Raw genomic sequence first — 22,317 nt, forward strand, 5'->3', positions numbered from 1 at the left:
GGCTTTGCAGTCTGGTGCATTAACCCACAGTACCACATCAGGACTCCAAACAAATACTGAAAGTAGATGTGTTATTTTGTACTGAAATTAATTCAACAATGTCTACTTGAAATTACAGCACTGGACAATAAAAGCAGATTTATATTTAAAGAAAGAAACATTTAGAAAACACCACCAACAAAGCTTACTGAGAAGTAAAACAATGACACCAGAAGCATACTCTTATTAGGAAAATTGGAAGATAAATCAAGAAATCCACCCGGGATGTAAGATCAGATAAAATGATGAGAAATGCAAGAGACAAGTCCATGAGGTCTAATATTCTAAACAGTACAATTCCAGTAAAGGGCATCAAAACTTTGATGGTGGGTGGAGAAAGTAACGAAATGGTATTTATTCTCCTCACTTCTCAAATTTTTTATACCTTTCTCTTTAAAAGTAACCTCAGATATGCACGTCTCAAGATTTCCATGACCCCAGTGGCTGTTTATCCATATAGGTCTTACCTCTCCCCGCTTCGCTGTCTGACACCGCAGTTGTATTCTTAGTTTTCGCTGTTCCAGTTTCAACTCCACCACTCAGCTCCAACTCTTGCTTTTCTTGAGGATCTTTTCAAGGATCAAAAACAAAGTGGAAAAAAAAAAAAAAAATATATATATATATATATATATATATATATATATTCTTTTCCTTAGCCTTCTTTTAAATTCTAACTATCCTGGTAGCCCTTAACTTGGTCCTGATTCTGATGACGAATTTCTTTTTTGCATACAAACACTTTTTTTCTTAAGTAGTGTCCAAACTATCTTCCAAGATGAGTACAAAGGAATACATTTTTTATAAGAAAAAAATATATTGGAAGATATGTGACAGAGCATAAATTGTATATCCCATTATAGACACCCTATATCAGTTGTCTTTTACATTAAAGAACTTGTTAGGATGTGGTACCTTTCTCTTAACACATACAAAGCTCTCATCCAAGATAAAACTCACTTGGAGGATCAACTTTCTAAATTAGTATTCACTAAAGTTCTACCTGAAATAATGTAATCAAAGATTTGTTCATATAAATTGTTTTCTCTTCATTTGATATTTATAATTATATATATATATATATATATAGAGAGAGAGAGAGAGAGAGAGAGAAGAGAGAGCTGAGTCAATTTGATTCATAGTAACTCTATATATGGTTTCTGAGACTGCAAATCTTTGTGGGAGCAGATAGACACATCTCCCTCCACCTGAGCAGCTGGTGGCTTTGAACCGTCCACCTTGCAATTATCAGTCCAACACTTATCGCACAGCACCACAAGGACTTTTTCATACACATTGTTGTTCTTGTTAAGTGCTGTTGAGTTGGTTCTGACCTCTAGTGACCCTGAATAGGGTTTCTGAGGAGAGGCTGGTGAGCCTGAACTGCCAACCTTGTAACTCAAATCGACTGCAGTCCAGCCCATTATCCCACCGTACCACACACGGACTCTTCTTCACATACATAGAAGATATACTTTTTTATCCAGATGAAAATGGATATAAAAGTAATAACAATCTGTAAAATAAATATTAAAGTGACAAAATATTGTAAATAATTCATAAACAACAAAAACAAAAATAATGTACAAGGAACCATGTATTCCACATTAGTAAATAAATGTGATTCTGATTAAAAAAATAAATCAATCTTCCTAATGAATCATGATTATCGCTAATAGTCTAGGAGTTAGACTTTATGAACTAAACCCAAATTAAACCCACCACCACTGAGTCAGTTCTGAGTCTTCAGGACCCTATATAGGGTTTCTGAGACTGTAAACCAGACAGCCTCATCTTTCTCTCACAGAGACTGGTGGGTTGGAATGGCTGACCTTACTGTTACTAACCGAAAACTTTATAAAACAGACTGGAATTATATGATATAGAGACAAGAAACCTTTGATCTTATCTCATGTCATAAAGAAGCAACTATTTCATCATTAATTACTAGAGTCCTATTAGTGTTTTTATTGTTGTTAAGTGCTGTCTAATCTGTTCTGACTCATAGCGTCCCCTGTATAGGGTTTCCAAGGAGTGGCTGATGAATTTGAACCACTGACCTTGTAGTTCAAAATAACCTAGCAGTCTAGTGCTTATTGTATAGCACCACATAAGATTCCTATGGTCCCATGAAAATCATGAAATATATCTATTTTACAATTTTTACAGATAAATAAAAATTCTGAATAATTACAGTCATCCTCTTATTGTCATCCCTTCTTCTAATAGCCAGCATTTAAGCCATCCTGAAACCTCTATAAAAATATGAGAAACATTAGATTGATGATACCAAAAATTTAGATTTCCAGAGGACAAGATCACAGTCTTACTGCACACACTTTGATTATCTTGCAAACCAAATAAAATAGGCAAAGCTAAATTCCGGCATAGTGATTTACTTCACAAATCCAGAGAAGAAAGAACGTAAGTGAGGTTTCTTGATAAAAGTGAACAGAGCTAGAGTGCCTTCAGACACTGCTAGTCCACCAATATCTGGAATTGCTAATACAAGCACATATCTCAGGTGAGTCGTATACCCACCGATACCGTTCTTTCCTCTGGAGTTCTCTAAGTCTGCATTGAACATCTTACCTGTTCTCTTTAGATTGCAGCGCTCCTGAGATGTATTCTTAGATGAATTTGGAAATTTGAGAGTAGCGTAAGTCACTTCTTCAGGCATTATCAAACAAGAAAAGCGCCACTCAAGTACCTGGTTATTGTGAATATCACACTGAATCTCACAGAAGTGGCTAATGTGAGGATGATATATGTCTGCCACGACTGAGTTATGTGATCCAACTTTGTACAGAATCAAACAACAAAATTAGTGTCAAAAAAGAGAACTGTCTGAATGAGAATTTCAGAATGACCTTATCCTCAACCTTATTCTCAACATGCCACAACTCTCTTACCTCTGACTTCCTCAAGTACTCTAAATTAAAGCAACAGTGCTAAAGGGAGAAGGGAGTTTTTGTGTGGTTTTTTTCACACTAGAAACACTTGTTTTCTTAATTTCTGTATGAACCATACATCCCAGAGTTGAGACTATTCTGACTAACTTGGAATACAATGAAGGTATTTCTTTGCTGATATAAAGTTGTTAATCAGCATGTATCTATGAGAGTAATGTCAAAGTTACACACGGTATTTAGCCAGGTCCTAACTCTTAGAAAACCACAGGAGAGTTCGTTCTCACATAAACTTTTATTTCTTCCCCTTTTTATTCCTTTTCAGTATTGTGGATTAAAAATATGTGTGAGAAGACAATAGCAGCCATCTCTATGATAGAATAATAATGGAGCAATGAGAAATTAAGATAGTGAATAATTGCTATCAGGACTGGCTGTGAGGGTTGCAAATGTAAAGGTAGATTTTGTGTAGCAAAGGGAGGGGAGTGATTGACTTTGCAGTCCAGGAGTGGATGTCTCTGGGACCATCAAGGGAGAAGAGTGGAGTGAGGGACCCTACCCAGAGAAACAGTGATGCCAGAGATGGAGGCAGAGACAATGACATAGAGAGATGGAGTGGCTGGGGACTCTAGACCCAGAGAGGGAGAGGGGCTGTGTGCTGATAACTAGGGGCAGGCTTTCAGGATATACCCTTTGGTTGGTTGATGATGCATGGAGGGGATTGTAACCATGGCAATTAAACTGTATACGATAGAATGAATGTAAAGCTAGTGTTCTCCCATGTACACTATCTCATAATTCACAATAAAACATCAAAAAAAAAAAAAAAAGTCAGTTTGAAGGCTTATTCTCATGTGGATGCAGCAGCTGACAAATGCAAATTGGCAGAGCAGACGACAGGTTCTTGACTCACAAGGCTGAAGAAATGGCCAAATCCGGTCAGGTGAGAGCCGAAGAAGGTTGAATTCCTAGGAAGCAGAGGTCAGCCAGAGCTGATCCAGAACAAGAAAGTGAAAGAACTTTGCCAAGCATTACCCTACTCTGCCAGTTCTTTCTCAATGCAACTATTGTTGTTGTTAGGTGCCATCGAGTCAGTACCGAGCCATAGCAACCTTATGCACAGCAGAACGAAACACTGCCGGATCCTGGGCCAACCTCACTACTGTTGCCACACTTGAGTCCATCGATGCTGCCACTTGGCCAATCCATCTCATTGGGGGTCTTCCTCTTTTTCTCTGACCCTCCACTTTATAAAACCAAAGACACAAAATATCTGAAAGCAAAGGGTATTCTAAGTGATTGACCAAGATTCATGTTGCCAGGATGACTTCTCCAGTCCTGTTCCAGGCATCTTTTATTAGGATTTTCTAGGACAGTAACTGGCATCTGACTGGTGTTTATTAGAATGATTCAGCACAAGAACTATTCTTCTGCTCATCCTCAGTTGGGAAGAGGGGCCACAATGATAGCATTTTGCCGATGTCTACTATTTCCTTTCTACTGCAATTATACTTACTAAAACTTACAGGATAATATTGAATGGGAATGGTGAAAAGGGCCATCTTTACATTATTCCAGACTTGCAGAGAGAAAGCATCTGTCTTCTTATATGTATAATGTTAACTGGAGTTTTTGGTCGATGTTCTTTATCAAGTTGGAGATGTCAAGAGGTCCCAAAGATCTCTCTCAAGCCCGATATTTTATAAGACTCGTATAGCTCAGAAAATCTGTTATATTCTTGTGTGATTTATTATGACTAAGGGATAATGATTAAAATAAGCGAAGAGAAAAAAAATAATAAACAAAGGGAAGACATTCATATGTCATGATTCAAGAAAGACCAGATGTAGTGCTTCCAGTTGTATTATCTTGGTACAGTGTGTAGACAGCACTTTTGTCCCCCAATAAATATGCATGACAACATGCATGAAATAGTGCCAACATGGGAAGCTCACCACAGTTTTGGCACCCAAAGTGTTAACGGGGATTGGTCACATAGACATGATTGACCACCCATGGGGCAAACCTTATTCCTCAGTCACTCTAGAGGTAAGATTGCTACTGTTCAGGTCAAAGCCTCCACCATGAATTATGTTGGTATCAGACTCTCTGGTGTGACACAAGAGCTACTAGGCAGAGAATCAAAGGGCATGTTATCTCCCAATAATCAAGGGCAAAGGGAAAAACCTTCTCTGAACAGGTTTAATTCATTAGTAATTACCCTCTATTCCTAGTTTGCTGAGAGCTTGTATAATCAATTCATATCATTGTCGTTGTTGTTAAATACTGTCGAGTCAATTTTGACCCATAGAGACCCTGTATAGGGTTTCCAAGGGGCAGCTGGTGAGCTTGAACCACCAACCTTGCAGTTCAAATGACTTTGCAGTCTGCCGCATTAACCCACAGCGCCACACCAGGACTCCATTATTGTTGTTAGGTGCCGCCAAATTGGTTCCAACTCATAACAACTTTATGCACAACAGAACAAAACACTGTCCAGTCCAGCACTATCCTAGCAATCGTTGTTAAGTTTGAGCTAATTGCTGCTACAACTGTGCCGATCTATCTTGTTGGGGGTCTTCCTCTTTGTCGCTGAGCGTCCACTTAACCAAGCATGAGATCTTGGAACTTGTTGCTTCTAACAATAGGTCCAAAGTACGAAAGATGAAGTCTCACTAATTTGACTTCTAAGGAGCATTCTGGTTATACTTCTTCCAATACATATTTGTTCGTTTTTTTAGCAGTCCATTGTACTTTTAATATTCTTCTCCAACACCATAATCCAAATGCATCACTTCTTTAATGTTCTTTATTAATTGTCTGATTTTCTCATGCATATGAGGCTATCAGAAATGCCATGGCTTGGGTCAGGTGCACCTTAGTCCCCAAACTGAAATATTTACTCTTGGACACTTTAAAGAAGTCTTGTGCAACAGATTTGCCTAATGCATTATGTTGTTTGATTTCCTGACTGCTGCTTCCATGAGTTTGGATAGTGTGTCCAAGCAAAATGAAGTTTTTGACAATGCCAAACTTTTCTCCATTTATCATGATATTATGTATTAGTTCAGTAGTGAGGTTGTTTGTTTTATTTACATTGAGGTGCAATTCATAGGTATGGTTTTGATCTTCATCAGTATTTTAAATCCTTTTTGCTTTCAGCAAGCAAGCTTGAATTATCTGCATATCACAGTTTGTTAGTGAGTCTTCCTCTAATCCTGATGTCATGTTCTACTTCACATAATCTAGTTTCTTGAATTATTTGCTCAACATACAGATTGACTAAGTACTGTGGAAGAATACAGCCCTGTAGCACACCTTTCCTGATTTTAAACCACTCAGTGTCCCCTTGCTCTCTTGTACTAACTATGTATAGGTTTCTCATGATCACACGTAAGTGTTCTGGAAAATTCATTCTCTTCAATGTTATTATTATCATGTCACGATCTACACAGTTGAAAGCCTTTGCAAAGTCAATAAAGCACAGGTAAACATCTTTCTGGTAATCTCTGCTTTCAGCCAAGATCCATCTGACATCAGCAATGATATCCAAATTTCCATGTCCATGTGTCTGAATCTTTCTTGAACCTTTGATAGTTCCCTGTCAATGCACTGTTGCAGCCATTTTTGAATTATCTTTAGTAAAATTGTACTGGCATGTGATATTAATTATATTTTCCAATAATTTCCATATTCCATTGGGTCACCTCTCTTTGGAAAGTGCACAAATATGGATCTCTTCCAATAAGTTGGTCAGGTAGCTGTCCTCCAAACGTTTTGGCATAGATGAGTGAGTGCCTCCAATGCTGCATCACTTTGTTGAAAAATTCATGTTGGATGTTTTAAAATGCTTCTCTAGCATCAACTGATATTAGATTATAATTGTTGGGTTTTAAATATATTTCACTGCTTCCCAAATCTGACTATTCACTTCAGCAAAATGATCACTATGTGTTCATGATTTCCAGCAAATGCAGCCCCTGATATACTTTCGAAAGAGCTTCAACTATTGTACCAGAAATTGTATGGTGTTAGCTTTAGGATTTTTGTTGTTTTTGTTCTTGTTTTTACTATTGTTTTCTGTTTGTTTATTTAGTTTTAAGGTCAAAATTAAGAATATATTCTGCTTCTAGTTTTCTTTTTCACTCTATCATAATATCGGGGTCCTGATGTGGTGCTGTAACTGTTAACTGCAAGGTCAGTGGTTCAAACCCACCAGTGGCTCCTTGTAAACTACATCTAGGTTGCTGTGAGTCAGAACTAACTCAGCTTAACAACAACAACACAATATTAAATCAACCTTGTATTAATATGAGCCCAAATTAGCCACAATATTTTAAAATATGTTCTTGTGTTTAATTTTCTCTGATTTACTATATGGTTGGTATTTATCCTATTTATATTAGAAAAAGAAGTGTGGGAAGATCAGCTTTATGTTCTGGTCTTCTCATCAGAGAATATTACATTTATACTCATCACTATCTGCACTGTAAGTTAAGAAGTGAACTTACTTTCACCCAGAGAAGTGAGAGAAAGAAAACATTTTGAAGATGAAAATATTAAGGAAATGGCAGAAATTTTTTTAATAACATTTTTATTCCATTTATACAACCCAGAAAAAATCATGCTCTTTAAAGTTGTCTTCCCTTACAGGACATTAGCTAAAGCAAAACATTTATACCAACTCTCCTCTTCCCTCTGGCACTTTAGTCATTAGTGTACTTTTACTCCCTACAGTTCTGGCCAATTTTTCACATATGAATGTTTTTCTTATACTGCAAGAATTATATAGAACATAAAATCTATACATTCACAGTATGTTACATAAGTGGTCCATGTTTATAATAAACCCAAAAGAAAAAATAAAGACTTATACTAGGCATGTATATTAAACACACTGACAAAACTTATCATCCAACATGAAATCATTGATGCATTTGAGTTATGGTATTGGTGTTGAGTAATGGTTACCATGGACTGACAGAAAAACAAACAAATAGATGTTGGAAGCACAGCCAGAATGCTGTGGTTTGTTCTGTTGTGCATAGAGTCACTAGGAGTCAGAGCTGACTCAACACCTAACAACAACAACAATTAGAATTGTCACAGTAAAATTGAATTAATGCTCAAGTATCAAGGATGTCCAACTTACCTATCTTAATTGATAACTATATAAATCAAACACTGTCTAATTTGTTTTTCCACTTTCTTACATCTGGATTATTTATTGTCCTTTACTTCAAGGATTAGTTTATAACCCCCCTAATCTGATTACAATAGTGCTGTTGCATAAGCTTGTCAAAGTGAGCTTCCCTTCCACCATTTTCAGAGATTTTTACTGTAAAGTCTGAATAGTTCAAATAAGCAAAATAATCTTAATAAGAAAATGGTTAGATGCTTGGCTACTAATCTAAAGTTTAAAGCTGGAAACCACCCACATGGTTATAGATAGAAAGGTTGGTGGTCTACTGCTGAAAAATCAGTTATAGAACACCCTGTGAATCGTGATTCTAGTCTGCATACATGAGATTTCCATGTTTAGGAATCAGTGTGGCTGCACCTGGTTACTAGTGAACACTAGAACAGTGCTCATTAAAGACAAACATGCACGTTGAAATTTTTATCTTTTTTTGATAAATGCAGCATCAATAGTTGGGCGAATAAACAATGATTAAGACACCAAATAAACCTCTTGTTAAATTTTCAAGACAGTATTTTCATATTAGTGGTGACATCGTATGGAGGTCACTGATTACCAAACCCTTCCATGGAAAAAAGTTCATTAATAATAGCGAGAATAGCAGGATATTAGATAGATAAATAGTTGACAGACAGATCGATAGATGATAGGCAGATAAAGATATTTATTTGATAGAGATATATCTAATGGTGGCGCTGCAGGTTCATGCACTGGACTGCAAAGTCAGTTTGAACCACAAGGTTGGTGTTCCAAATTTACCAATGGCTCTTCAGAAACCCCATTCAGGGTCACTATGAGTTGAAACCTACTTGATGGCTCTTAACAACAACAATATATTTAATAAATACCTTTATATATTGATCTATCTTTCATCTATCTATCTTTCATCTATCTATCATATAGTGACTCTATAGGGTAAGTACTACTCGAATTCAGTGTCAACTTGAACAACTATTTGCTCCTTGGAAACTGTATACAGGGTTGCTTTGAGTTGGACCGCGCTTGACGGCCCTTAACAAATAACACCATCTCTGGTGCATCAGCTCTTCAGTGCGAGTGGTGGATTGTGGTAAAGTGGTAGGATGCAATACTTAACAGACTTCAACTGTTGCCTCAGGATTTTCTAAAACTATGGCTTAGTTATTTTTATTGTTACGTATCGATGAGTCCGTTCTAACCCATAGCGACTCTGTATAGGGTTTTCTAGGAGCAACTGGTGAGCTTGAAACACCAACCTTGTGGTTCAAACTAACCTTACAATCCAGTATTGAGTGATTATTCCTCCTGTAAGCCAAGCATGGCCTTTAGCATCAAGAACTCTAAATACTTGGTGAGTCTCTACCCTACTATCCCAATGGCTTTTTTAACTAGCCGTGCCTTACCTATCCCTGCTTTTAGCCAGAGAGGCAATTCTTCAGCTACCTTGTCCCATTGTTTGGAGAAGTAAGCAATAGGTGTTGTTCAAGGCCAAGATTCTGGGTGAGCACTCTGAATGCAGCTCCCAGGTTTTCATGAAGATAGCTTAAAGAGTTATTCTAAATTTGGAAAGCACAGTGCTGGATTTTTTTTTTTTTTTTTTGGTGAAAAGACTTGTTAGTTTTTATTTGTTTTGTAACAGTCTAACACGTGACTTTTAGCTCTGACACAAGGATGTGGAAAACCCAGGGCCACAATCCCAATAATGCTTGTCTCCTTTACCAGAGATCTTCCCAGGAAGTTTGTTATAAATGTGTTTCCTGGTGGTACCTATATTAATTTCTATTTCACAGATAGAAAACTTTAAAGACAAAGGCAATGGATCCATCCACTTTTTCATAATGGGGACTTCTTCTAGAATTTTCTTTGTCTGCTGTGAACCACTTCTAAGGCAGTAAAAGTGAAGAGTCTCTTCCCCCAAGAAGAATTTTGAGTCTGTTGAAGGCCCCTGCACATTCAGAGTTTCATACTTATGGTGTCTTCTGTTCTCTATTTAGGGCTTCATGTAATGATTTTGTAATAAGACCAAAGTTACGGATCCAAATCTACAGAATCCTGCCATTCCCAGGAACGGTCGCAACTGTCTTTTAGTTGAGGAAACCCTTGGTCTAGCAATTACTTCTTTCCTGTCAGGGGCTAAAGCCCTAGTTCCCTGGGACAGCATGAAATCCAATTAATGGACTTTTGTTTAGAGATTTGGGTCTTTTGGAGAGACATTTGATATTCCAGGGTGTGAAGATGACATGGGAGTTTGACAGTGTTTACATTGGAAACTTCTTTAGAGGGGCAGACAAGGAGGTCATCAACATACGAACCATATTAAAGTGTGCTATTCTTTATTTCAAATTCTCTGAGTTGCCATCAAAGGATGTTACTGAATAAGGTGGGACTTACATGGAACGTTTAGGGTATTAAGTGCCAAGTGAGCTGAGAGGTGACCTTGGAGTCAGGGTCCCTCTATTCAAAGGCAAAAATGGCTGACTGTGGGAGTGCAAAGGGATGAAAAGAAGGCATCCTTTAAGTGGGGGACAGTAAAATGAGTGGAGTCTCCAGGAATTTGAGTGAGTAGCATATAGGGATTAAGAAACATTGGGTAAATTGAGAAAACAACTTCATTTACTGCTCTTGGGTCTTGAATAAACTAATAGGACCCATCAGGCTCTAATGCATGCAAGACAGGAGTATTGTAGGGGGAACACCATGTTCCAAGTTATCCAGTCAATAGGAGTCTGATTTGAGTACTCTCAAAACTTCTGGTTTTAATGGGCATTGATGTTATAGAGAAAGCTGGCTCCATGCTACAATGCAACTTCAACAGGATCTATCCCCAGAACCTGGTCTGGCTGTGAGATATCCAAAACACAGCAGAGGACCTCTGGTGATTTCGTGGCACTATTTTCTAGAAAGCAAAGTAAATAATATTTCTCTGTTCCAGACTCATGGACTTCAGGAGGTTTATTCCCCAGGGAGATAGGGACTCCTAATTTGAGAAGGAAATCCATCCCCATCTGGAGTGTTGGACACTCAGATATGTAAATGCAGAAAGCATTTATTTTGGAAATGGCATAACAATGGCTTAGTCAAGGGTTTCAACTAGGATTTGACTCCAACCTCCACAACCCTGCATTCAGTGGAGGGGTAGGGTCCAAGTAAGGCTGGCAAAATAGAGACAGTTCCTGCCATATCTAACATAAATAAAAGTCTTGCTTTTCACTTCAATAACATAATGGTTTTATAATAAGACCAAAGTTTGGGATCCAAATTCTACAGATTTCTTAATTCTTAAGCTTGGCAGTAGTGATAACGGTTGTCTTGTGGTCAGAAGCATAGCTGGTCTCTGGGTACCATCAGTGCAGCTCTTCCTCAACCAGAGGGGAATGGACTTGTGCCATCAAGGAGGTCAGGATTGTTGGTCAATGCTTTAGGCCATTCTGGACACTCCCAGCACAAGTGTCCCATCTGCCCACAATTATGGCATAAATTAGGATCAAGATTACCTGCTCCTAGAAGCCTCCAGCCATCCTTCAGTTGTTCTATTCTCTGTTGATAGAGCCAAATGGATTTTTCCAAGGTGGGAGAGGCACAAAGTTAATTGGTCATCCCAAGTTGAGAGTTAATAAATGAGCTTGCTCATCTCTCTCTTCCTCAGCTGTATCCAGGGTATTAAAAGCCTTGTTAGCCACCTACACTACTCAAAATAAAGATCCCAGTTCTGCCTTTCATAATTTTCTTCTGATATCTGGGTAGGTCTGAGTCAAAAAGTTTCATACTCAGGAGTGCCCTTCTTGTAGCCAAATCTAGGTCCACATTTGTATAGTTTTGGAATGCCTTAGTCAGCTTGCTCAAGAAGGTTGGGAGATCTTCCTCTATCCCCTGACTAATATCTTTAACCTTGTCATAACTAACTGCTGTAGACACACATCTCCTTATCTTTTCTAACAGGCAAGTAACCAGGTATTTGCTTTTGTCAAAATCCACATCATCATCATAATCCCATCCTGGGCCCAGTTCCAGTATGCAGCAGGTAGGTCCTGGCTGAAAAAAAAAATCATAGATAAAGCTATTCCTATGGGTTTCATAGGCTTATTCTCTGGACTTGGACCTAATCCTGTTCCTTTCATCAATAATACAGCAAAAGTTTAATAGGGTTAATTATTCCACATCCTGCTAGGAAAGGGAGAAGTTAAAGGACAGTTTTTGGAATTAATATCTAAATTTCTCAGGGTCTATTGATACATCCCTAGCTTCCCTTTGTACTGTCTCAAATCAGACATGGAAAAGGGTCCATGTACCCAAACCATCAGCTGACTTCCTCCCGACCCAGGTACTTCTCTCAGGGGATATAATCCTGTCCCTGGAGTATTCAGGGAAATATGGCTCTTTTGGGTCCCACTCTATATCCTGATCACAGACCCATTGGAGAGGGGTCAGTGTTGGAGGTAGGCTGGGAGGGAAGTGGTGGGAAATGAAAGGGCCAACAGACAGGGGGTTAGTCCCAGATTGACTTTCATAAGGAGTGAGGGTTGTGGGGCTGGTGACTGAGTTAGGCTCATGGGAGGGAAAGGATGAAGGGATCCTAGTAGTAGGTGACAGTGGGGATTGAGTAGTGGAGCATGAGCTGCTATGTCTGCTATAAGTCGGTCACCTAGGATGTCTTCAGGTTGCTTTAAAATTTCATAAATAAAAATAAATGCCTGGACAGGACTTTTTTCCCTTTGATTTCACAGTGAAAGTCATTTCTCCACTCTGGGCCATAAAGCATTGTACGTAGGGGATTTCTCCCCATTTTTTCTCCGTTTTGCAAAACAAGTTCAACTTCAGAAATAGTATTATAGAGAGGGAGCCATAGAGTGGCCATATTTCTTGGTCCCCAAGACTATAGTAGGGTCCCCAAGACTATAGTAGGGTCAATCTCTATAACGAACATTAGTTTCTTTTTCTTAATTTCCTCTTTTGGAAGGTCTCCCTCAGTGACTAGCAAATAGCCTAAGGGGGAGTCTTTTGGTATGCTTGACATTTGGCCCATGGTGGACTGGTCCTTCCACAAGCAGTGGCCAACAATTAGAGGACCACGGGTGGGTAGATGTAAGTCTCATAATCTCCAGAAAATAAATCCCTCAATCTGCCTGTGTCTCCGAAGTGCTAGTCTAAAAAGAAGTTGAACAATTTTCAAAATGCTATGATTTAGAAAAGCCAGGGAAGAAAACAGGTGACCTTACTTCACTGCAGCAAAGACACACCCAAAGAGTCAAACTCGTCTTTGTTATGTTGGCATTTGTGAGCACAGAAAACAAGTACCTCAAAAACAAGTAGGGTAAGTACATCCTTTCAAACTTTACCTGGAGGGAAAGGACCTGAGAACCAGAAAGGTTCCCACCTGACACAGAGAACAAGAGTTAAATAGCATCCCACAATGAGCTCCCAAAAGATCTTCACATAAAAGAGAAAATTAAGTTTTTGAAGTCTGCCTGTTTAATTCAGGAAAGAAGCAATTACTGGGGATCAGATGAGACAGGAAAAATGGAGAGGAAGACACAAACCAAAGCATGTTGGGGTTTTGTCAGGCCCAATCAATCCTCCCATCTATGGGAGTGGCAGGGATGGGATCAAAAAGGGTTGTTCAAGTCTACCCAAAGGCATCTGGTGATCTACTTCCCAAACATCTTCTTTTAACAACTTTATAGAGAACAGTTCTACTCTGACATACATGGGATCCACACTCCACAGCAACTGGAACTGGAAAAAATTTGTTCACTGTAATTAAGCAAATATCATCCGGACAATTATACTTAATGCAGTGAGCAATATAAAAACTATCTCATCTTTGCTTTCACAAAGCTTCCAATCTAACGTGAAAGGAAGAGTGACAAATCGGTAACACTTCTTATTAGTCCTTCCCCCATCCTTTAACAATGAAAGGAATGAGACTTATTCTATTTATTTCCCCAGATCCTAATGGATATCTTAATAAATATTTCTGGAATTCATTATAATGGAGTTTGTATTATTTTCTAGAACTGAGGTCCCTACAAAGTAAATTAATAACATTAACAATTCATCTTATCTATGGAGAACAGAAAAGAAACATTAACTGTAAGACAGAAATTATCAAATAAGCCAAGATTTGAAACAGATACAAGATGGTGAGGAGGCTTGAAGAAAATAAAAACAAGTTTTTAGAGAAATGAAATTATGGAAATAGAAGAGGATATCACTTATGATAGGTACACTCTGAACATTTGCTTACTAAATGTACAAATGAAAAAAGATCAAATAATCTGAGAATATCATTTATGGAGCTGGAACTGAAAGATTTAAGGAAGCAGAGCGGCGGTGTTGCTGCATGTTTTGAAAAAAGTATGATGTCCAAAAGAAAAAAGTTTCAATTGACATTTTAAATCCAAACAATTGCAGCAGCAACAGCCCTGCCTACCTTAGAAGGTACTGTGCAGTGGAGCTGGTTCTGACTTGCAGCAACCCTATACAGGATTTTCCATGGCTATAAAGCTTTTCAGGAGTAGAAAGCTTCATCTTTCTACTATCGAAAGTACAGTAAGTTGTGTACTCTATTTTCTTACATTTAGAACAATGCTTATATGTCCATCTGGAAACTTTATGATTCTTTATGTCATTAACTTGAATAATCTCTCTCAACCATGCTTCTAGGCAAGGTTAAAAAGAAGAAATTTAGCAAATGGTATGCTTTTATTTTACTATCATGCATATAAAGAAGACACATATGCCCATGATACACTTTCAACTTAACAGAGCAATCTCACAATATTTATGCTATTTAAAGAGAAACACAACTATGTTATTAAATAAAACTACTAAGTAAGACAATCAATCAGGCTGCAAAATTTTTGTAGGTTATTTTTCCATGATGATAATAACTTCCAAAGTCTTTAGTTTGACAAGATCAAAATTATTCAAGCTTTGTTTCTAAGGATACAGATTAACATAAATAAGAACAAGTTGAAAACTATTATGAATATTCATGTAAATGTCTAATATTGTACAGGAAAATAAGATTGATATTTTTCTAAATGTCTCCAAGCAAAAGAAATCCTGAATAACTCAATTTTTCCTGTAAGCATAAACAGAAGAGGTTAACAGAATATTAAATACTAGTGAAATAAAGGGAAGAGTATTACTTTTCAACATAAATAAAACTATATATATGTGTGTGTCTAAGGAGCTCTGGTAGCGTAGTGGTTATGAATTGGGCTGTGAACCTCAAGTTCCGCAGTTCGAAACCACCAGCTGTTCCATGGGAGAAAGATGAGGCTTTCTGCTCCAGTAAAGATTTACAGCCTCAGTAACCCAGTGCAGGGTCGCTATGAGTCAGAACTGACTCCAAGGCACTTAACAACAAATATATATATATCCAAAACAGCAATATATTTCATTAAAGAACATTTATCTTTAATGGAACATATTTAACACTTAAATTCACCTAACCCAGTCCTGAGAAAAGTATTTATTCTCCCATCACACCTTTCTCTCAGGCTCAATCAATCCAAACTTAATTCTAGGCCCAATTTTCTAGCTCGTTTTTGCCTGTGGTCTTTTGTTTTGTTTTCTCGGCTTAGGGCATCCGCAACAATTTCTTAAACCCTTGAAGTGTTGATAAAAAGTGAAAGAAGGGAGGGAGTTAGGAAGACAGCAGAGGCAGCAATAAGAGCTCTGGCATCTATTCTATAAACACCCTCTGTTTCTGGAAATAACAAGAGCCAAATTAAACTAAAAAGCCTTAAGAGAGATGAGAGAAAGTTTACTCTTCCTCTGAAAATCAAATTCAGGAATGAGGGAAGCAAACAAAAAGTGAGGTTGAAAAAGTCTGGTACTTGGAAAAGCATCATCCTTACTGTTGCCATTGAGGATGGCTCTAACCATTTGCCTATTCTGAGAGACTGGGGGGAAAAGGAGTGTCAGGAATGAAAAAAGCTTGTGTGTGCTGGCAGGAAAATTGGATCCATCACCAGTTCTGAAGATCCATTTTTACTGGTTACCAAACTGTTAGGTTGACGAAAGTCTGAAAGATGTTCTCCTCTCGGAGAGTCTGGTTGTCACAACTTGAGCAGCTAGCCAGAGGCAAGGACTCGCTGACTCCTGGACTGAGATTGCAACCCTTGGAGTCTGCAAGGTGTGGTGGCAGCGGTAGGGAAACATGGGTTCCGGCAGAGCCAAACCCGCTCTAGGTAACCACTTGCTGCCCTAAGCACTCTCCCCGCTTGGTGAGGACAAGGTGACCTTTGTCAAGCAAGCTGGGATCTATGAGATAGTCAAATAGCTGCTGGAAGAAAATGTTCCTAACATCTTGAAAGACATAAAGATAAGCATTCAGAAGCTGAATGAACCTCAGGCAGAAAATCCCCAAAAGAAAATCACCAAGACATCTCATAGTCAAACTCTCCTGAATCAAAGATAAAGAAAGAATCCTGACAGCAGCTAGGGAAAAAAGAAGTGTTACCACGAAGGAAAGCCAATAAAATTTAGCTCTGATTTCTCAATAGAAACCATGCAGGCAAGAAAGCAATGGGACAAAAAGATGAAGACAGCCTAAGTGTCCATCAATTGAAGAATGGATAAATAAACTGTGTTACATACACACAATGGAATACTATGCTACCTTAAAGAATAACAAGGAAGCTGCAAGCTACCACATAACATGGATGAACCTTGAGGACATTATGCTGAGTGAAACTAGTCAGTCACAAAAGATAAATACTAGATAGAACCATTATTGTAAAAGATTAAGAAAAAGAACCCACCCTAAATGGGTTGAAATATGTGTATATACATACTGGGATTTATTGGATGAGGTGAGGCAGGGAAGGAGGGGAAAATAGAGCACAGGGTAGGGAATAGACACAGGATAGCTTGTGTGCTGGCGGGAGAGGATACATAAGAAGGGGGAGTGGAATGGAAGAACAAGGTGGATGGGAAAACAGTTAGGTTGGTTTGCATGGGCTAAGTGGGACAGAGGTAAATGATGATGTATGCACAACCTTGGAACAACAGGGCTCCGGGGTACAGGAATTGAGTCATATTTTGAATGGATGAAAGAGGGGAATAATGTTAAAATGTTTGGCTGTCTTTTGAATCTTGGTTTCCCTTGCCTACCATTGTAAAATAGATACTTGAGGGGGAGAGAAAGGAATAGCCAGAAAAAACACAATAGAAAGCTTGTAAGCCCTTCTTCAGCCTATAACTAATTGGAATACCTTAAAGGGGGCTATAAGTTGCCCAGTGAAAGTGGCTTCCTGTGGAGCATTTGCACTGCATAAGACCAGAGGTGAAATCCTGAACCCCATCCAGAATCTTCTGAGTTGGGAAATTTCCACTTGAATGGACAAGTAGACCAGCCTGGAGCAGCTAGAACAGAAGCTACTTTGTGAAAGAAAGACCAGCAGGAAAAATAAAAAACAATAACAGCAGTCTGATTAACTACTACAAGAACAAGCAAGCTGTTCACCTAGGAGCCATCAAGGCAAGTGGTCAGGTCCCCTCAGAGCAAACCCCCTTCCAAGACTAAGACTCAAGGGGAATACACGAGGAGGCATGTGGTCTGGCTGGTGAATACACTGGTCACCAATAAGGGGAAGAGGGGGAAAAAGAGCAATGAAGTTGGGAGCTAAGTCTGACTACATTCAGTAGACTCCTGCGACCCTGGCTGGAGACCTGGTTGGCCAGCAGTATGGTAAGACCTGGGACTCCTGGGATCAGAGGCAGTGACATAGCCACAGAGGACTAGAGTGGAGAGTGAAGCCTCCAATTGATATGAAGTGAGGGGAGATGCACAAGAACACCTGTACTTTCAAATAGTGCCCATTTGACATGGCTTCAATGGCTGGATAATCAGAACTCAACTAGAAGAAGAAAGAAGAAAAAAAAAAAAAAAAAGAGAAACCTGCTACAATTTGATCAACTTTACCTATACTTATGGATGTAGTAGCTCAAAAAAAGGACCAAATCTTTACAGCGAGGATCACTCCCACCCCCTCGGTATACAGGGTTGACAGGGATGGGCAACTTAGACATTGGCTACTCAAAATGGGGGGGGGGGGGGCTACAAAGGCATGAAGTGACTGGCTTATAAGCTTTCAAAAAGGAGTCTAGTTTCAGACGGGGCAGGGGAAGGTAGAATCTTCACTGAGTGGTTTCCAATCTGTTGGGATGGACTAATAAAAGGAGATGGGGAGATGGGGATAAGACTCTTGTGGTGCAATAGTGAATAATTGCTATCAGGACTGACTGTGAGGGTCAGAAATGTAAAGGTAGATGTTTTGTAACAAAAGAAGGGGAGTGGTTGACTTTGCAGTCCAGGAGCAGAGGTCCTTGGGACCATCAAGGGAGAAGAGCAAAGTGCAGGACCCTACCCAGAGAAGCAGTGACGTCAGAAATGGAGGCAGAGATGATGATGTGGACAGATGGAGTGGCTGGGGACACTGGACTCAGGGAGGGAGAAGGGCTTGTGTGCTGTCGGCCGGGGGGCAGGCCTGTGGGATGTACCCTTTGATTGTTTCATGATACATGGAGGGGATTGTAATCATTGCAATGAAACGAAATACGATAAAATGAATGTAAAACTTATGTTCTCCCATCTAAACCTACATAATTCACAATGAAAATTTTAAAAAGAGAAAAACGCAGTGGGAAACAAATACAAAACTCTGAAAGAAAAAAACTGCCAACCAAGAATCATATACTCAACAAAGCTGTCAATAAAATATGACAGCAAAATCAGAACATTTCAGGATAAACAGAAATTAATGGATTTTGTAAAGGTCAAGCCAGCATTCCAAAACATATTAAAGGGAGTTCTTAGGACTGAGAATCAACAAGAGCAGACAACCAGCAGAAATCTTCATCCCAGAGAGCAAAGAATCCAGAGCAGAACAAAACTACATGAATGAAATTAGGGAATCCGGGTGTCAATCTATTATCAGGACAACTACAAAGTGAAAGAAGGGAAAATTTAAGTAAAAGAGATCCAGGTGGTAAGGATGTCAGGTAGACCTCAGGATAAAACAGACTGTCATAAAAACAGGAAGCACTTAATAAAATATAGGGTAACCTCAAAGAAACTTAATACATCTCCACATCAAGCTAAGAAAAGGAAAATTCAAGAAGATTGTGGGAACATTAAAACTATGAAGAAATTGGCAAGATAAAGTACACAAAAAAATGAACTCAGCACAGGAAAATATACAGAAAAAAGAAATCAGCAGCACCACAAAGAAACAAACAGCATAATGACAGCAACTAATCCAGTCATAAGGAGCTCTGGTAGCGTAGTGGTTACGAATCGGGCTGCGAACCTTAAGGTCAGCGGTTCGAAACTACCAGCTGCACCGCGGGAGAAAGATGAGGCTTTCTACTCCTGTAAAGATTTACACCCTAGGAAACCCTATACAGGGTCGCTATGGGTCGGAACCGACTCGATGGCACATAACAACAACAACAACAATCCAGCCATATCGACAATTATAATGATTGTCAATGGATTATATTATATGTACCAGTCAAGAGACAGAGAATAAAAGAATAGATAAGAAAACAGGATCCTTTAATATGCTGTCTATGAGAGACACACATAACACACAAAGACTAAAATTTATTTAAAAATTAAAGATTGGGAAGAAATATACCTTGCTATTAGCGTAGTGGTTACGAATCGGGCTGCGAACCTTAAGGTCAGCAGTTCAAAACTACCAGGCGCTCTGCGGGAGAAAGATGAGGCTTTCTACTCCCGTAAGGATTTACACCCTCGGAAACCCTGTACAGGGTCGCTATGGGTCGGAACCGACTCGACGGCACTTAACAACAACAACAACATTTGTAATAAAAAAGGAGTAGGAGTGGCAATATTACATAAAGCATGGTAATATTACAAAATACATAAAGCAAGCCCTAATAGAATTGAAGACAGAAACAGACAACTCTATAATAGCAGTGAGAAATTTTAATATGCCACTTTCAAAAAAGGATTGAATAAACAGAAAGAAACTCAACAAAGATATAGAGGAACTAAACAACACACTCAATCAACTTGACCTCATAGATTTGTGCAGTGAATCCAACCCAACAACACATATTATTTTCCAGTATACAAAGAACATTCTCCAATATAGACCATATCTTAGGCCATAAAGCAAGTCTCAATAAATTTTAAAACATCAAAATACTACAAAACATCTTCTCATAATGTTATAAAATTAGAAATCAACAATTGGAAAAATCAAGGAAATTAAATCAAATATATGAAAACTGAATAATAAAACAATGCAAAGTGAAATAAAAAATTTCCTACAAACAAATGAAAACACAACATACCCAAACCTTAGAGACACAGGAAAAACAGTGCTCAGAGAACAACTTATTGCTATAAATGCACACATCCAAAGAGCAAAGAACCAAAATCAACACATTAACACAGCATCTACAACAATTAGGAAAAGACCAGCAAAGGAAATCAATAATCACCAGAAGAAAAGAAATAATAAAGACTACAGCAGAAATAAAGGAGATAGAAAACGAAAACTATAGAAAGAATCAACTAGGCAAGAAATTGGTTCTATGAAAATGTTAATTAAATTGGCAAACCATTGACAAATCTAAGAAAAGAAAAGAGGAAGAAGACATAAGTAAGATGGATTAGAAACCACATGGGTGATGTCACAACAGACCCAGTGAAAATACAAAGATAATAACAGAGTACTATGAAGAGTTGTACTCCAACAAATTTTAAATTTGTGAAACATTTTTAGTAAAACATGACCTGCTTAAACTTACAAAGAGTGAAATAGAAAACTTGAACGGACCTATAACAAAAGAAGAAATTGACCAGGTCCTCAAAAACTCCCAACCAAAAACAGTCCAGGCTAAGAAGGCTTTATTGGTAAGTTTTACCAAACATTCTGAGAAGAGCTAACACCAATTCTACTCAAACTATTCCAGAATATAGAAAAAAATGGAGACATCCTAAGTGCCCACACAAAAACATACAGGGATATAAAACCATTTAAACAATCAAATGGCACATTTTGCAAGGCAGTCTTCTACCCACCAGCACACAGCCCCCTGTTTTTGATAGACAATGTCTAAGTTACCCGTCATTTTTCCATTGATGGACACTTAGAATGTCTCCATCTTTTTACTTTGTGAATAGTGCCACGATGAACATTAGTGTGCATATATGTATGCATGTTCTGGCTTGTATTTCTTGTGGATATATACCCAGAAGAGGAATTTCTAGATCATAAGGATTTCTATTTCCAAAATCCTAAGGAAACTCCATAACATTTTCCTTTGTTTTTTTGAACTTTGCTGTTAGTGCTGGTGTGAGATGATATCTCATTGTTGTTTTGATTTGCATCTATGTTCATGAAGGCTATTGGTCTATATAATTTTATTTTTTAGTCATGTCCTTTCTTGGTTTTGGTATGAGGGTTATGTTTGCTTTATAAAATGTATTAGGGACTGAAAGAAATATAGGCGATAAAATGCTTAAGCTGAGGACAGAAAAAACAGCTTCTGGAATTGCATGGAGTAGATGTCATGCTGGATCTAGGGCCTAATGGATCCACTCTGCTAGAGGTCCAAGACCATATGCATATGAATGGGATTTATCTAAGGGTGAAGAAGAAAAGATTGAACTTGTGTGCTTTTTAAAGCTATATATGTTTGACTACCTTATGGATGGAGCTCACCCGCTGCTCCTCGCAAACCCTGTGTAGATTTCGCCTACCTAATATTATGTTATGATTACTGAGAGTTTGTAAGCCCACCTTTATCCTATACTTGATTGTTTTTGTTGTTGTTGTTGTTAAGTGCCATTGAGTTGGTTCCAACCCATAGGATTTCTGAGGAGCAGCTGGTGAGCTTGAACCACTGACCTTGCAGTTCAAATGGCTTTGCAGTCTGGCGCATTAATTAATCCACAGCACCACACCATGACTTGATCGGATTTGCTAAAAGGGGAGTTTGAGTTTGCCCAGAAATAGGTGGAATCCTGAGTCCCACCCAGAACCTTCAGAGTTGGTACATTTGCATTTGAAAAGACAAAAAGACCCACCCAGAACTTCTGAGAGAATAGGAGAGTTATGGTTGAAAGAGAATTGCACTGAAGGAAGAAGAATAAAAAAAGTGTACTCTATGACTTTTTGAGTTTCAAGCAAGCTGTTTCCTTTG

General features: G+C 38.5%; 1 protein-coding gene across 1 annotated transcript in view; it reads right to left on the bottom strand.

Annotated features, from left to right (window-relative positions):
- Window positions 1–22,317, bottom strand: part of LOC102825461 — a 59,388-nt gene that overhangs the window by 11,025 nt on the left and 26,046 nt on the right. The window contains exons 8-11 of the mRNA XM_006875476.1: window positions 13,461–13,498; window positions 11,892–12,156; window positions 2,629–2,835; window positions 507–608 (exon numbers count right to left, since the gene is read on the bottom strand). Of these exons, the coding sequence (XP_006875538.1) occupies window positions 507–608; window positions 2,629–2,835; window positions 11,892–12,156; window positions 13,461–13,498 (612 nt within the window). The remainder of the gene's footprint in view (window positions 1–506; window positions 609–2,628; window positions 2,836–11,891; window positions 12,157–13,460; window positions 13,499–22,317) is intronic.

The sequence above is a fragment of the Chrysochloris asiatica genome, unplaced genomic scaffold (genome assembly GCF_000296735.1).
Source record: "Chrysochloris asiatica unplaced genomic scaffold, ChrAsi1.0 scaffold00328, whole genome shotgun sequence".
Taxonomy (NCBI): domain Eukaryota; kingdom Metazoa; phylum Chordata; class Mammalia; order Afrosoricida; family Chrysochloridae; genus Chrysochloris; species Chrysochloris asiatica.